This window comes from Amblyraja radiata, chromosome 21 (assembly GCF_010909765.2).
Source record: "Amblyraja radiata isolate CabotCenter1 chromosome 21, sAmbRad1.1.pri, whole genome shotgun sequence".
Lineage (NCBI taxonomy): Eukaryota > Metazoa > Chordata > Chondrichthyes > Rajiformes > Rajidae > Amblyraja > Amblyraja radiata.
The window spans coordinates 34,269,940-34,287,910 of record NC_045976.1 but is presented as its reverse complement, the minus strand read 5'-3'; the positions used below and the strand labels follow the sequence as shown (position 1 = coordinate 34,287,910).

Sequence of the window (17,971 nt, the reverse complement as noted above, 5' to 3'; positions counted from 1 at the left end):
TTTATTAAACTGAATTTAAAACGATAGCTGTTGGCAGCATTAATTGGAATGTTAGCTCTATCCTCTCTTGGTTGCAGCAGATTTCTGTTTGCTTGAGCAGCAGCATTTAACTACCTTTTGCTGATGTGAACTTGTCCAAACATTTGGTCTGTGCATATCCCAGAGGGCACCAAAAAAACCTATGGAGGCATCCTTGTTACAGCATGGGTGTTGGGAGAGAATTATTATCTGAGTAGGCACAATAACAACATTTAAAAGACATTGGATTGGGTGCATGCATAGGAAAGGTTTAGAAGGATATGGGCCAAGCACAGGAATATGGGGCATCTTGGTCAGGATGAATGTGTTGAGATGAAGGGCTTGGTCTATGCTCTATGATTCTAACATTTGGGTTATAAGCTGCCATGTTTTGTTTAATTAGAATTTACCAAATTTTCATTTTTTGCTGACTTGGTAGACTCTTGGGAAGCTCTCAAGAGGCAAACCATGATTTGGAAGCATGAAAGGTTTTAGTTATTTTGCACAATTTCTTTTTATTTTCTGCCATATAAATTGTGCTGTACTGAATTCCGCGATAGCCTCGGAGTTGTGTTGATGGGAGTCCTGTTCTTGATATTTCAATGCACATTGATGATTTTAGGTATTAAAGCAATCATGATATTCCATAAATCCATACTCCTGCACCTATTGTCTATTGTCTATCCCAGTCAACCGTAAGCTTGTAACATGGTTCTGAACTCTATTTTCTTAAATTAATGCTGTTTTACTGTGCGGTGGTACTATCTATCCAAATTACTTGATGTTCAATTGTTGATTGTACATATAACATACCATGGATAATTCCTATCAGCATTGCATTTAATTGCAGTCAAAAGCCTACAATAAAAAGTTAGCCTTTAAAAAAAATAAAAAAATGATATTCCATAAATCTAGCAAGGGATAATTGCTAATGCCATCCTGAAACATGAGAACACGGGAAAATAGGAGTAAGCCTCCCCATCCAGTCAATACCAAAAAGACTGATTTGTGCCAGGCGTCTTCACTAGGATATTGAGACCCCTTAGTATTGAGTATAGACTAGTATTGAGTATAGACTAGGTTTGAGTAAGGTGTGGGAAGGAACTGCAGATGCTGGTTTAAATCGAAGGTGGGCACAAAATGGTGGAATATCTCAGCCGGACAGGCAGCATCTCTGGATAGAAAGAATAGGTGACGTTTCGGATCGAGACCCTTCGGGTTTCAGTAAAGGCTTAGTATAGAGTATAGACGTAATATAGACCCCCTAAGGGGTCTCAATACCATGATCTGGCAAAAACGTATCAACCTTCCTGTTAAATACCTCCGTGATATAACCCTCAGAACCCATTTAGGCAGAGAATTCCAGAGATTTGCTGGTATCTTCAAGAAGAAATATCTGTGCATCTGTTTTAAAAGACCACACCATTGCAGGCTTTTCACGTCTCTCACATTGGTGGAAATATCTTGTATGCCCTCCTAGGGCCTTCTGTGTTTCAAGGGCAGCACAGCTTTGCAGCTGGTAGAGGTGCCGCCTCACAATGCCAAAGACCTGGGTTCAATCCTGACTTCAGGTTCTGTCTGTGGGGAACTTGGACGTTCTCCCTGTGACAGGTGGGTTTCTTCCGGGTGCTCCGGTTTCCTCCACTACTCCAAAGACATACGGGTTTGTAGTTAATTGGCCTTAGTGAATTGCCTCAAATGTGTAGCAAGTGGATGAGAAAGTAGGATAACGTAGAACTAGTGGGAAGGGATGATTGATGGTTGCCGTGGACTCGGTGGGCCGAAGAGCCTGTTTCCATGCTGTATCTCTAAACCAAACCAAAAGAGATCACTCCTTGTTCGTCTAAATTTCAAAGCTGTTCCTGACACACACACACACACTCACTCAACCCATGAATTAGGCTAGTGAATGCTTCTGAACAGGTTCCAAAGTTAATATATCCTTTTTTTTTTTAACAAGACCAAATCTGTACGTAGTACTCCCGGTGTGGCCTTGCCAACAACCTGCAAAATTGTGACTAAATCCTATTTCTAAACTCCAACCCTTTGCAACAAAGGTCAAAATGCAATTTGCCTACCTAACTATTTGCTGTAGCTGTATGTTTACTTTTACGAATCATGCATAAGAACACGTAGATTTCTGTAATTGACGTATTTTCTCAATTCCACTCCATTTTGATTAAGGTCTGCTTTTTGATTCCTCTTAGTGAAGTGCATGATCTCATGTTAACTTCACTGATTAAACTGATTGATGACTGAAGAGCGGTCGCCTGAATTATTATTCCGCACACCCTGGAGATTAATGGATTAGTTTATTAGTTGAAGATTTGGTCATTTTAATGCTTCTCTCCCCTCTGAGAAGGCAAATGTTAAACCCAATGAACTCATTGCAACAACATTTTCATGTTGATAATGAGCACAGAGGGCAGATTCCACCTTACTCTCAAAGTTGGCTGCATTCGTTGACCTAGAATCTGCCACTGATAGTTTGGAAATGTGGGCTTGTGTCTGAACTGTAAACAAAACCGTCATAATGGAGGTCCATTTTCTTCAACATCTACGTAAAGTAGGGACAATTTATCTATGCAGACACTGTATGGCCTTTTGGCTGCAGGCATAAGCCTGGAGGACATTCTTGACAGTAAGCCAAGCTGTAGTGGTTAAAAGTTATGAATACTGGATTTGACCTCGCCAACCCTCCCTCAATCTCACATTTGACATCATCTTCTGTAGATAGAAAGCTTGTCATGATCTGAGACGGGCATCCATGGAGTAACTCGACAAATGATACAAAGATTGGTTGTATTGTGAATAGTGAGGAGGATACTAAGAGGCTATCGAACGATATTGATGAGTTGATCCGTTGGCAAACCAGTGGCAGATGCAATTTAACCTTGGGTACAAAGTGATGCATCTTGCAAAATCAAATAAGAGTATGTCATACATGATAAATGTTATGGCCCTAGGGAATGAAGAGGAGCAGAGGGACACAGATGTACAAGTCCATAGATCCTGAAGGTGGCTGCACAGGTTGGTAGGCTGATATAAAGGATGTTAGCCGGCTGATTCAGTACAAGAGGAGGGAAGTTATGGTACAGATTCATAAAACATTTGTGGGACCATATGTGGAGTATTGTGTGCCGTTTTGGTTGCTATAAATATAGAAAGGATGTGATTGCTCTGGAGAGGGTGCAGAGAAGATTCACCTGAATGTTTCTTGGGATGGAGTGTTTCATTCATTAGGAGAGCCTCAATAGGCTGGATTTGTTTTTTCTTGCTGTGGAGGGGTTTTGATAGCGGTGTACAAAATTATGAGGATGATAGGAAATATTTCCCCAGAGCAGAAGTATATATAACCAGAGGGCATAGATATATCAGAAGTGAGGTTTGGTTTGGAGGGGATAAAAGGAAAAAAATGGATTCACCAGGAGGGTAGTTGGAATTTGGAATGTACTGGCTGAAATTGTGGCAGATGCAGAGGCTCTCAACATTTATGTGGTACTTGACCAAGTGGGACCCGTTGGGTGGCGTTGGTGTTCACCCCGGGGGGGTGGGGGTGGGGGGGTGATGAGTCGTCCAGCCCACCCCCCCCCCCCCGATCGACCGTCCCCACTCCCTGCCTTGTGCCCAAACACCAGTATCATGGGACCAAAATGCAACCAGAACTTGATGAGCAGCCCCTCCAGATATTGGTAGAGGGGCAGCAACGTCCCATTGTAATGTCATTGTGGCAGTCGGCAGTCAGCTTGAGAGCCCATTGTGATTGGTGCACCGTGAGAGGCATTGTGACATCATCTCTGTGAGAAGGCTGGAAGCTGTCTGAGAAGGCAGGTTTTGCCTTTTTTTTCATCTCAACAATTAATAACTTCGGAAATATAGGTGGAAATGTGACGGGAAGATGTTTATCGCCACCAGGGGAAAAATGTGAGTAGGATGTGTGAAAATGGGAAGGCTGTGGCCTCGCGTTTGGTAGAAAATAGGAATTAACTAGATTCTCACTCGCATGGCGCGCACACACACACACACACACACACACACACACACACACACACACACACACACACACACACACACACACAGACACAGACAGACACACACACACACACACACACACACACACACACGTGTATAGATTGATATGGTGGTAGGTAGGTGGGCTGAAGAGCCTATTCCTGCTCTATAACTCTCATTCTATGAGTTTCCACCTTTTGCATCCATCTTCAGAAAGTTTCACGAAAGCATGGATTAACGTTCTGAAACTTCCATCCAAAATCTGGGTTGCTAACATTGGTTTCCATATCGTGTGCCCTTTAACTGATGTACTCCACTGTTGAATACTGTGGTCCATAGTGGCCATATAAACCTTATTGAATTCTGCCATGTATGAGAATGCCCAATGATGGTTTCTCATGCTGTTGAATGGCACCCTTTTTCACACCTGTGAAAATCAGATTCTCTGCAACCACCATTCCATCTGATGCCGTCTGGTACCTTTCACTCTCTGTCCTCAACGCTCAAGTTATTGCATGGCTTTGAGGAATACTTTCTGCTCCTTCAGTTCTTGCATCCATTTTAAACAGTGATAATGGACGAGTAAAACCTGGACCAAGATCTCTGTCCATACCAAGGAACTGATTCAACCCTGGCAAGACTTGGAAGGTTCTAAACAGGATCCATGTGGGATTTGGATATTACCACATATCGCACACATGGCAAATTAGGCTCTTTTCTAGCAAATGTATATGGCAACTGGCACCAAATAATAAGTTGTATGCATAAAGATCTCTAATATAGCCGCACAGTGGCTGATAGATTTCAATTGTGTTGCCCCTGCTCTACATGAAGAAAGCTAAAATCTTGATGAAAGGATGTACAGTATTGGCACCGGTTGTTCTGAACATGCTTGAAATAGATACAATAAACGGCATGGCTTTTACTACATTGCTTGCTGGAAGAAATTACCTTTGGCTCAGAACAGCAGTGCTTGGACTCTTTATAATCATTCTCCATGTGTTCCTGTGCACTTTGATGTCGAATGCAGTCTCTTTCTGCAGAGCTTTCTTTCCTCTCAGCAACTGGAACATTTTTTTTAAACTCCTGGACTTTATGATGAATTCCATCTCATGTCAGGTCCTTTCATTAGAATATATACACGGATTGATTGCCATGCATTTCTTGAGTTTAAAACCCTTGGATATCAAGTCGATTAGTTACTGTCAACAGAATTACAAAAGAGAGTAATTTGCAGAGCGGCCCACAGGCAGTGAGCACCAGTTCTAATCTAATGTTGCTGTTGATGCAAGCTGCTGTGTGAACCATTTTATTGGGGAATTACTTTAGCTGGGTGTTGTTGATAATAGATTAAAAAGATCCCAGATCATGAGGGGTTACCGTTGAAATAATGTGGTTACGGGTATTTCAAAAAACAATTCAGTGGGGATTTTGCCATTTTATTTAGATCAACATTTTCAGATCAACTTTTTAAATTTTTGAACCATGTCAACCTCCACTATCATTATTTGGTCGCAGAATATACTGTTACTCAGATCAATAGTAATCTTTGAAAAGGTCGTTTTCCCCACATTTTCAACAATCTAAACAGGACTAGAGACGGAAATTAGCTACTGATTGGCTACAATCTCGCATATTTACATGCAAATGTTCATTAATATGCACTGTCCCTATAAACAAAACATTATTATTACTACGTTGCGCCACCATTTTTTTCTGATAAAGTATCCTCCCCTGACATTGTCCAGCTTAATTTTGAGTTGCACACATCACATGTTTATTCTTGAGACACTGGTATTGCTGGGATTCCTTTTATAAGCAACAACTTGAGGTGCTATCAAAATGGTCTTGATAGGCTGCCAAATGTCTAGTGTAGCTGGTGCATAAGCTTAGATGATTGTTTTCCATTTGTGTCACACCCATTGAAAACAATAGCTGGAGAGGGTTGGAGTGAAGGAGGAATGAAATGTATAAAGCTCACTAAAATGTCAATTTGAGATCTATATATCATTTTGGTTCTCATTGTTAAAAGTATATTTGAACTTCGATGGAACTAAGGTGTGCAACTTTGCATACAATTCCTGGAGTACTGTAGCGGCTGATGCCTGCGTTATTGCAAAACATGGACAGTGTTCAGACTCGCTCGGGGAAATGGGACTGGCAATGACCGGCTTAAACGAGATTGTTCAAGTTAAAGTGTTACGTTAAATTCAAATGTCACAAATTTTCCATGTTAAAAAAGCATTTCCTGTCATCAATTATGGTTTCTAACTTTTGCGCTTCACTCTGCCTTTTCTCTGCTGAGTTGTACAGTTCCATACTTGGTGTACACACAAAATGCTGGAGTAACAGCGGGGCTGGCAACATTTCTGGAGAGAAGGAATGGGTGACGTTTCGTGTCAAGACCCTTCTTCAGAAGCCTCAGTGAGCGTTAATTATTACAGAAGACCCTTGTTTTAACTGACTTCTTTATAGAGGATTTAGGTTATAGCAGGTAGACCTGCCACTAACACCCACCTCAGCTTTCCCGGCCACTTACAGCCCTGGCTTCTGAAGGCAACCCTGGCTTGCAAGGCGCACCAGTGGGCCATTCTTCACCCACCGTACAACGGCTATTGTGGCTCACATTGTACCCATGGGGACAGAGCTCTCTTCAGATGGCCGCCACTGACAAGACACACTTGGTTACAGTGGGGCTCCCTCCTCTCTCACCAGCTGCCGTTTCTTCCTATCGCCCATCGCTTTGTCTGTTCCCCCACTGCTGCCTCCACCTTCTCCAGTCGCATTATCCGCACAGCTGCTCCACCACCGCCGCTGTCTCTGTCCACTCTGCCACCTCCACTTCTCCCCTGGAGTCGTTGACATACTCCACCTGAGAAGATGTCTGTGACTGTGGGGGAGGAAGAGGAGGCAGCAGTGGAGGGGATGAAGCCACTGCTAAGAGGAAGAAGGGGAAGCAGGTGAAAGGGGCGGGAGCACGACGGTAACCGAGCCCGTCCTTTCGGTGGCGGCGGTGGCCTGAAGAAAGCTCTGTCGGCATGGCAACATCGTGAGCCGCCACAACATCTGCAGCAGCTGGTGAAGAAGGGTTCGCTGGTGCAGACCAGTGGCATCAGCGCCTAGTTTTAAAGTGAAATAACATAAAGTACTGGAGTAACTCGGCATACTGAATCAGTTTGAAGAAGGGTCCTGATGTCACCTATCCATGTTGTCGAGAGATGCTGCTTGACCAGCTGAGTTACTCCAGCACTTTGCATCCTTTTGTGCATTAACCATCATCTGCAGTTCTTAGTTTCAACAACATACAATAATAATACCGTACTTGGTTATAGCTGACAATCGACAATAACGGACTTCATTTCCCCCTTTGGTCTCTTATGAAAGGGGTTTACTGTATTTCAAGCAACATTCTTTAAAAAAAAACATGTTGATTATTAAAGCTCTGTATATGAGGCTAACATGGGCTCAAGAAGCCTGCTATTAAATTTGATGAAGCATCATTTACCTGAGATATTATCTTTACTGTTCACTCCACAGAAACGGCCTAACTGCTCAATAGCACCACTGCTGTGCTTTTGGATTTTAATTAAAGATGTTTAATGTCTGCAGTTCTTTTCACACTTGCCTATGCTTTACTGATTTGATTTGGGAGAGATGTTTGATATCCAGCAGCAATAGATCAATAATGGATTTTTTTCCTCTATTTTGTTGGGTTTGAGGGTTTCCAAAGGCTCTGAATGGCAATGCATGGTTTATGAATGTTATGGTATTTTGTTTCCAATTCTAAAAGATTAAGAAAAATTACATCTAATATCTTAGGGGACAAATTTTGGTGGGTCTTCAATTTTATACTGGCAGAATTGTTCAGGCATGGATGTGTTGGGGTGAAGGGCCTGATTTTGTGCTGTATGCCTCTGACTGAGCTGTATTTGGTCGCTGAAAAGGCAATCCAATGGACTATTTGATTCCAATTGGCTTTGGAAGTGTTACTGTATTTGGGACAATATTGTGCTTTCAACAGATTTGTTTTTCTTTACTTCAGTGTGAATAAGGGTAATTTGTGTAGGCATCATCAATTTTGGAGTATATATCCTGACAATTGCAGTAAAATTATCAATTCTGTTGAAGTAATTCGATTGTTTCTAACATTTTTGTTTCAGGTAATGCAGATATTAAATGCAGATGCCATGGTGGCAAAATTAAATTCGGGTGAACAGAAGACTCTTCATCTCTCCAGCATCCGACCTCCGAGGCTTGAAGGAGAGATCAATCAGGTATAAAAATACAAAGTACAAAGGAAGTGGAAGTGTTGTGTTTTGGACAAAAGTGATAACAAAATAATTAAATGTTGAGTACTATCATACATTAATCTATGGAAAATGAATTTGATCCAAACCTGTTGCCATTGTTTATAAGGCACCGCACTTTGCTAATTGATATGTTTCTTCAGAAAAAATAAGTGATTACCAGCATAGTGCAGTGGACTCTGTATATAACTCGGCTTGAAACATCTTGAGGCAGTTAATTATTTGTCAGTGCATCATATGGCTTGAAAACAGGCCTGGCGAATCCCTCTGGTATCATCACATTTTTCTTATAATATTGTTAGCAGGTCTGCAGTCCACCATCTGAGGTCTGATTATGGTTTTATAAAGCATTATTGTCTCCCTGCCCTTGTTTTCAATTGCTGGCTAATGAAGGCCAGTAAAGAAGCCTTCTTAAGCACATTATCCATCTGTGCTGCCACCCTCAAGGATCTTTTAGGCTTGTTACCAAGGTTCCTCTGCTCCTCAACGGTTCACAGGGGTCCCCACCATTCATGGTATATTTCCTAGCCGCATTGAACATTTCATCAGCACATTGATATCGCCTCTAGCCTAGACTACCCTCCACAATGTCAACAACTCCATCAATCTTCATGTCATCTTATGATTTACTGATCAAGCCTCTTATATGCACATCTAAATCATTCACATATATTACAAACAATAAGGGTCCCAGCACAATCCCATTTAACACCACTGGTCACAGGCATCCAATTACAAAAATACCATCAGTGTCTGTCTCTTGTCGCCAAGCCAATATTGGATCTAATTCATCAACTTGCCCTGGATCCCATGAGCCGTAATCTTTTTCATTTATTGTTGCAGGTCACTGCCCATATAACAGGGTGCATTCTGTACATTAGATGTATAAAAATATCAGGGATTGATTGCTTGCTATTTCTTTACTCTCATATTTAAAAGTTAACAAATTGCAGCTCTTATGAATATAATGCTAAATTGACATTTGGTTGTTTCATCAAACAATTCTGGCAGCATGATAGTTTCTCTTCTCTTCAAACTGTCTATTTTTAATTAAGGCATAAAATTTTGGATTCATCAATAGGTCAGGCAGCATCTTTGGTGACCATTGGGGTTAATATTTTGGCGGATGAGCTTTCATTCTGATGATGTATGTTGTTTTTATAGTATAATATAAAATTCATGGCACCATTGTGTCAGTCTCTCTCGTAAAAAAAATAGCTACTCTGCCTAATCCCAGCTTCCATCATTAGGTCTGCAGCTCTGCAGAAACAGCTCGCCAAGTATGTTGCTTTTCATTTTCAAATTATAATTTTTTTAACTGAAAAAATAAAATCAAACAATTTAATACCTGAAGAGAGAATTCTAGTTTCTGGACTAAATATTTCAAGAAAGAAGATGGGCACTGAATTGATTTTGAAGTAGATTAGGGTTTTTAGAGAATTTTGTCTAAATATCAATTGCGAGAATTTGATTGAATGATTCCATGATCTGTTTGAAATGTGGGGGTTTTAAACTTGCTTCATCTATTTTGTCTTTAAAATATATCAGTTTCCAGTTGCCAAAACTTGTGTATCGCAAATGAAGAGACAGAGCAGGGTATTAAATAAAAACAGCATTTAACAGCAGCAGCTGCCATGCTGTCAACTTTGTTAGTTAACATTTTTGTCATAACTTTTTGAACGTCACTCTGCTTTGCTTATGTATTGACTGTTTATCAATTCCCAGTTGATTCTTCTGGTATTTTTCTATCCCAGAAATATAGACCATGCAGTTCCAAATAATAGATTTGTACCTATCCATTCATTCCTTAAAACTTTGAACTGCAATACAATTAATGTTTGGCTTGTGGCACTTAATTTTGGGCACTGTGCTAAAATTCTGAATCATGATATTGAGATGCAGGGGTGAAGAAATTGCTGAATCTTGTAACTACAAGAACCAAATTAACACCAGCAGTGATGGTCATTAATCTCTCTGCTTCTACATTGGCGAGACATGTTAATTGAGCTTTCTCGTTTTGTTGGGCCCTGTAAATTTTCCAAGTCGGTGGTTCAGATGTTGTATTTGTCACTTGTTGCTTTAAAGGAAAATGTGGTCCAATAAAGAATTTTAACAAGTTTTTGAGAGAATGAAAAGGGAAATGTGGTGCAAGCAAATGACTATCACCGGCTATATAAAGTACTAGACCTAGTGCGGACCCGTTGGGGCCGTCCCCCAATGCAGGCGCGGCTGACGGGTTCCCGTTGTGATGCCACAGATCCGCGTTTTGACGTGTGTCATGGCAACCTTCACCCACCTGCGCAGGCGCGGCCGGCCGGCAAGTCGGAGCGCGGCTGTGACGTTTTTAAAGTACAGAATGGCAATAACGTAAAATATAAGATCAACTAGACCAAGTGCAGACCCGTTGGGTCTGTTCCCCCAACGTGCGGTTGTGGGGGGGGGGGGGAGGCAGCATGCAGCGTCACACACACACTAACTATCCCCCCCCACCCCGCACTCACGCTAATTACCCCCCTTGATATTATATTATTATTAATTTGCTCCTTTTACCCCATAACCACCCTGTCTACTGACGCATAGCCCCCAACTTGCAGTCACATCTAGAGAGAAGGGGGGGGGGGGAGGCGGGGGTAGAGAGTGAGGGTAGAGAGAGAGAGACAGAGAGAGGGGCAAGAGGGATAGGGGGTGGGGAGGAGGAGAAGAGGGAGGGTGGGTGGGGGGGGAAAGGTGGGGGAGGAGAGAGGGTGAGAGTAAAGGGGAGAGAGAGGGTGCTGAGAGGGGGGTGAAGTGGGGAGCAGGGAGGGGGAGGGAGGGTGGAGGGAAGAGAGTAGGGGGTGTGGAGGGGAGGGAGAGAGAGGGGGAGGAGAGAAGGGGGGAGAGGGCGAGAGAGAGGTTGTGCTGAGGGGGGTGAGGTGAGGGGAGGGGGAGAGGTGGGGAGCAGGGAGGTGGAGGGAAGGGGGTAGGGGTGTGTGGAGGGGAGAGGGGTTTAGGGGAGGGACGGTGGGGGAGGGGATGGAGGGGAGAAAAAGAGGGGAGAGAGAGAGAGAGAGGGGGGGAGAGAGAGGAGAGGGGGGGTGGGAGAGAGGACGAGGGCGGGTGGAGAGGCAGAGCAGGGGGGAGATGAGAGAGGAGGAGAGGGGGGCGGGGGGGTGAGAGAGAGGAGATGGGGCGCGGGAGAGGGGGAGAGGAGTGAGGGGGGATGAGAGAGGAGAGGGGGGAGAGCAAGAGGAGAGGGGGGAGAGAGCGGAGAGGGGGAGAGAGAGGAGAGGGGGGGAGAGAGAGAGAGAGGCGGGGGATGGAGAGAGGACGAGGGGGGAGAGAGAGGAGCAGGGGGGGCGAGAGAGGAGAGGGGGGGAGAGAGAGGAGAGGGGGGAGAGAGAGGAGAGGGGGGAGGATGAGATCGAGGAGAGGGGGGGAGAGAGAGGAGAGGGGGGGAGAGAGAGAGAGGAGAAGGGGGGGGAGAGGAGAGAGGAGGGAGGAGGGGGGAGAGAGACGGAGAGGGGGGAAGAGAGGGGAGGGGGGGGAGAGAGGAGAGGGGGGGGAGCGGGAGAGGGGGGGGAGAGAGGAGAGGGGGGGGAGAGAGGAGCGGGGGGGAGAGAGGAGAGGGAGGGGGGGCGAGAGGATGAGGGGGGGGGGAACGGGGGGGGGGGGAGAGAGGAGAGGGGGGGGGAGAGAGAGGAGAGGGGGGGAGAGAGGAGAGGGGGGGGGGAGAGGGGAGGGGGGGGGGGAGAGAGGAGAGGGGGGGGGGAGATGGAGATAGGGGGGGGGAGAGAGGAGAGGGGGGGGAGAGAGGAGCGGGGGGGGGGGAAGAGAGGAGAGGGGGGAAGCGAGGAGAGGGGGGGGAAGAGAGGAGAGGGGGGGAAGAGAGGAGAGGGGGGGAAGAGAGGAGAGGGGGGGGGGACAGAGAGGAGAGGGGGGGGAGAAGCGAGGGAGGGGGGGGGGGAAGAGAGGAGATGGGGGGGGAAGAGAGGAGAGGGGGGGAAGAGAGGAGAGGGGGGGAAGAGAGGAGAGGGGGGGGAGAGAGGAGGGGGAGGGGAGAGGGGGGGGAAGAGAGGAGAGGGGGGGAAGAGAGGAGAGGGGGGGAAGAGAGGAGAGGGGGGGGAGAGAGGAGGGGGAGGGGAGAGGGGGGGAGAGAGGAGAGGGGGGGGGAAGAGAGGAGAGGGGGGGGAAGAGAGGAGAGGGGGGGGGGAAGAGAGGAGAGGGGGGGGAAGAGAGGAGAGGGGGGGAAGAGAGGAGAGGGGGGAGAGAGAGGAGGGGGGGGAGAGAGGAGAGGGGGGGAGAGAGAGGAGAGGGGGGGGAAGAGAGGAGAGTGGGGGAGAGAGAGGAGAGGGGGGGAGAGAGAGGAGAGGGGGGAGAGAGAGGAGGGGGGGGGAGAGAGGAGAGGGGGGGGAGAGAGAGGAGAGGGGGGGAGAGAGAGGAGAGGGGGGGAGAGAGAGGAGAGGGGGGGAGAGAGAGGAGAGGGGGGGGGAGGGAGGGGGGGGGGGGGGGGAGCGAGGAGGGGGGAGAGGGGGGGGGGGGGGGGGGGGGGGGGGGGAGAGAGAGGAGAGGGCGGGGGGGGAGAGAGGGAGAGCGTGCCTTTTTACTTCAACCCAAACCCAAACAACCATTTGCAGGCAGTGCTTTTTTACTTCCAACTAACCATATATTCATTTTCAAACCACATTATGGGTACTCACAGCTGTGGAGACATTTGTTCAGTGTCATTCAGAGCTCTGATTGAGGCACACCACTTGCAGAGACTGATTGAGGCACACCACTTCCTGGTTTTATAGTCCCTCCCCCTCCCTCCAGCAGGGGCAGCAGAGAGAATGGGGAATTTTGTAAAAACATTTATATCTCTGTCATATTTAATCGATGGGAAAAATCCTCGGCACACATGCTGCGGAGGGGGGCGAGGTGGCCAAAAATGACGGCCGTAGGTGGCGGCGTTCTCTCGGAAATCGCAGCACAGAAGGCCAAAAGCGGTCAAGAACAGAGATTTAGTAATATAGATGTGAACGCAACTCACTCTCCCTCATCATCTCCTCCTCCCCTCCCCCACTCCCTCCTTCCCTCTCCTTTCCCCTACCCTCAGTCACTCCCTCCCTCCATAATCAGTAAGTTAAGAAACAATATGGTGTTGGACCAGTTTAACGGTGTTAAATCAGGGGAATGCCAATTTGATTAACATAAGGGAGAACCCGGAAAATGTATGCTGGTTGCTTCTTCTGGCAGGTGAGTCTGCATCTGCATAGTGGGAAGCATTCAAAGGAGAAATAACAAGAGTTCAAGGTTACCATGTTCCTGCAGGTGAAAACCATGTGTAGCGAGAAAACCTGGTTAGTCAAGGAATACTGAGGATTGAATAAAGAAAAAATGAAGCAAATGACAGATACAGGGTACTAATTATGGGGGAGGCTTGTCGTGAGGAAATGCTTTGGGAAATTGGGAAGGCTAAGAGGGGTCATGCAAAATCACATATGTCTGAAGGTGTTCTATAAGCTTTTCTATAATAGCAAGAGAATAACCAAGGGAAAGTGTAGGGGCTATTAGTGATAATGTGGGCAATCTGCATGGACCCAGAAGGTATAGGTGAGCTCTTAAAATTAATACTTAGGATGAGTATTGACAAAGGAAAGGGACTTTTCATTTGAAGAATTTGAAAGTCTGGTGCAGGTCTCGATAAATGGAAATGGGACTAGATATCTTGGTGGCCTTATTAATACACTCAAACGGCATCTGGATTATACTCCACCTGCCACTTTTCAGTGTATTTTACTAAAACATTGATATCACTCTGCCGCCTAAGACTGGATGTCTGAAAGGACTGGATGGGATTTATTCCAGGCTGCTACAAGAGGTAAGGGAAGATATTTCTGGTGCTCCTGCTGAGATTTCTAAAGTGAGGTATAGGTTGATTGGAAGACAGTAAACATGGCTTCCCCTTTTCAAGAAAGCGAGCAGGGAGAAGCCTGACAGCCGTCGACCTATGAACCTAACATCTGTGATAGGCGAAGATGCTGGAACGTTTTTTAGGGAGATGATTAATGATCACTTGGAAAGGCAGGGAGACAGCCAACATACTTTATGAGGGCAGATCCTGTCTGACCAATTTGATTGAATTATTTGAAGAGGCCATGAAGTGCATAGGGCAGCAAATGTGATTTATATGGAGTTTAGTTAGCCAACCGGATCCAAAATTGACTTGGCAATAAAGCACAGAAGATGATGGTAGAGGATCATTTTTGCGATTGAATGCCTGTGACTTGTGGTACCCCATGTTGTTTCTAATGCATGTGAATGACTTGAATGTGGATATGGGAGACAAGATCAGTAAGTTTGCGGATGACGGGTAGATGCCTGAGTTGTTAATAGTGTGGAAGATAGTCGAAGATAGTCGTGGTCTGAAGAATGATATTGATGTTTTGGGGAAATGGGCTGAAAAGTGGCAGATGGAGTATGATCCAGATAACAGCGAGAGGATCCATGTTTAGTTTAATTGGCTTTACAAAGGCTTGTGTAATTTTGAATTTGAAATAGATGCTGATGAATTTCAGGTCGGTTGAAAGAAACTTTTAAAGATTTAACTGGTGTGTGCTATTTTTAACTACTGACATACTTTGTATTAGATTACCTTAACCGAAGATCGCAAGAGAAGTGCAATTTAATTTGGATTGGATTGTTAATTTGACCAAGAGCAGAAATGTATTTTTCTGTGGGGGGGAGGGGGGGGGGGGAATGTAAGCAATACTAACTAATTAAAATTATGTCCAAATTGTCATAGAAATTTGTCATCTTTAAACCACTTGTTCTGCAGTGAAGGTTATGGAAATATTTTATGGAGGTGGTTCTTCTTGCGAATGAAACATAAACCAAAGGAATGGTTAGATCTCAAGCCGGATGTTGAGCAGCCGGGTTGTTGGTGAGGTTGCAACAGAGTGAATGCATTTCTCCAGGCTGGATAAAACCCAGAGGATGCAAATTTGTGATAGTCATTTGGGTATTCAAAAATGTTTTTTTCATGCACATTTCTGACATTGTGTGCATTGTGTGAATAGGTGGTGGGAGTAGATTTATATTGAATAGTTGAAAGGAATGTAGATGAATACTTGCAAAGACTGGGGGCAGGGGGTGGTGTGCAGAAGTGAGAGAGTAGGTGGGCGATGCAAGGAAGTAGAAAAGAACTGAAAACAACCTATTGAATAACTCATTCCGAAAGTTGGCACAATGAGCTGAAAAACCTAATTTGGGCTATGTAATCCAGTATTGATTAGAGAAAAATAATTACATGTCTCTATGATTGTTTTTTGACTCTTAACTAAAGCGGAAAAGGACTAATTATATTTTCACCTTGACTTGCTGTTGCTTTTGCCCGAGGCATGTACATGACTATTTGTATATAATTTAAAGTTTTCTGAATAGATTAATATTTTAAACTACTTCAAATAATATCAATGTTTGATGGAAGGAATCGGCATTTATTCTTGGCCTAATCCATAATGTGTTGAGAATTGCTTTTGGATTCTTTTAGTTGAGGTCACAATCAGATCTGTCATGATATTAAATGGTAGAGCAGGTGATATGCTGAGTGCCCTACATCTGCTCCTAATTTGTATGTTCATGAGCCCTGACTACCTTGAACTCGAGGGATAATCAGTTTAATTGGGGAGCACTGTGATGAAGTGATCTCTCTCACAAAAGGTGCTGGAGAAGAGAAGGCATTAGAGCAACATGTCCATTTTCTGTGGACTCCCTCCAGATGGGACTACTTCGGCTATCTGTTGGTTTATAGATTCTGATAACATAGAGCTTTCAATAATCTTTCCTGCAGTTAGGTACATTTATTTTGTATAAGCTTCTATTTTAAAAATGAGATGCTGCATGACCTCAAGTTGTCCAACAAGTGAAATAGGAAGATGGATTAGTATCTACATTGTATATTACCAATGAAGCATTCCAGGACATAGCAAAAAGAACAAATTTCTGAAGTATAGCTATTATTGTTAAGAGAATAGTAGTTGGTTTATTTACTTCTGGGTCCAATAACAATGAAATAAATTATCTTATAATATCTAGAATGAATTGGTTGCTGTGGGTTGAGGCACAGGAACAACCCTCAAACGCGGAATTGTGGTTGAACAGGACGTCCACGTGTGCCTTCGAGTGAATATTATTGTTTGTCAAGGAGACACAAGGAACTACAGATAGTGGAATCTTGAGCGAATGTTTTGGAGGGATTCAGTGAGTCAGGCAGCGATCTGTTGAAGGACTGGACATTTTTTGTTGGGACCCTTCTTCAGATGGATTGTCTGAAGAAGGGTCCCGACCTGAAATGCCACCCATTTATTGTTATGTTGCCCACACTGGAGATAATTACTTTTATTTTTGTTGTTGGTGAAGGTCAGTCAAAGAGAGAGACAGCATGAAACTGGCCCTTTGGCCTATTGAATCCATGCCAACCATCATTGTTACCGATCTGATTGCAAAGTTAGAGGTCAACCTAGAATCAACTTTACACATCACCTTGACCTGACACGTGCTTATCCAAATCTCGAAGGTCATACATGTCAACCTATTCACGTTTAGCATATTCATGTTTTGCAGCAGAGTGAAAGGCAAGAAATGAAGAGCTTCCTGGTATGTTAAATTGCAAGAACCTTTATGTAGATATGTTTTTTTTAGAAAATGGCATACTTCTATTAAATTGGAAAACCCATGTTGTTTTTCTTAAATGAAATAACTTTATGTGTCAATGGTTGGTTCGACAGCATTAAATAGGATTCTGTCTGGGTCAGATAGAGAAGTGGTTGGCACACAGGAAACAAAGAGTAGGGATTAACGGGTCCCTTACAGAACGGCAGGCAGTGACTAGTGGGGTACCGCAAGGCTCTGTGCTGGGACCGCAGCTATTTACAATATACATCAATGATTTAGATGAAGGATTCAAAGTAACATTAGCAAATTTGCAGGACACAAAGCTGGGTGGCAGTGTGAACTGTGAGGAGGATGCTATGAGAATGCAGGGTGAGTTGGGGGAGTGGGCAGATGCATGGCAGATGAAATTTAATGCGGATAAATGTGAGGTTATCCACTTTGGTAGCAAAAACAGGAAGGCAGATTACTATCTAAATGGTGTCAAGTAGGGAAAAGGGGAAGTACAACGGGATCTGGGGGTCCTTGTACATCAGTCTATGAAAATAAGCATGCAGGTACAGCAGGCAGTGAAGAAAGCGAATGGCATGTTGGCCTTTATAACAAGAGGAATCGAATATAGGAGCAAAGAGGTCTTTCTGCAGTTGTACATGGCCCTAGTGAGACCACACCTGGAGTATTGTGTGCAGTTTTGGTCCCCTAATTTGAGGAAGGAAATTCTTGCTATTGAGGGAGTGCAGCGTAGGTTTAGGTTAATTCCCGGGATGGCGGGACTGTCATATGCTGAGAGAATGGAGCAGCTGGGCTTGTACACTCTGGAGTTTAGAAGGATGAGAGGCGATCTCATTGAAACATATAAGATTGTTATGGACTTGGACATGCTAGAGGCAGGAAACAGGGGCCACAGTTTAAGAATAAGCAGTAAGCCATTTAGAACGGAGACGAGGGCGGTGGAGGCAGGTTCTCTGGATGCTCTAGATAGGGCTCTTAAAAATAGTGGAGTC

The 17,971-nt window shown here is 44.5% G+C and overlaps 1 protein-coding gene across 1 annotated transcript in view; it reads left to right on the top strand.

Annotated features, from left to right (window-relative positions):
* The window catches only part of snd1 (staphylococcal nuclease and tudor domain containing 1), a 778,779-nt gene that overhangs the window by 58,859 nt on the left and 701,949 nt on the right, over positions 1–17,971 (top strand). Inside the window, exon 10 of the mRNA XM_033040015.1 lies at positions 8,190–8,303. Within this exon, the coding sequence (XP_032895906.1) occupies positions 8,190–8,303 (114 nt within the window). The remainder of the gene's footprint in view (positions 1–8,189; positions 8,304–17,971) is intronic.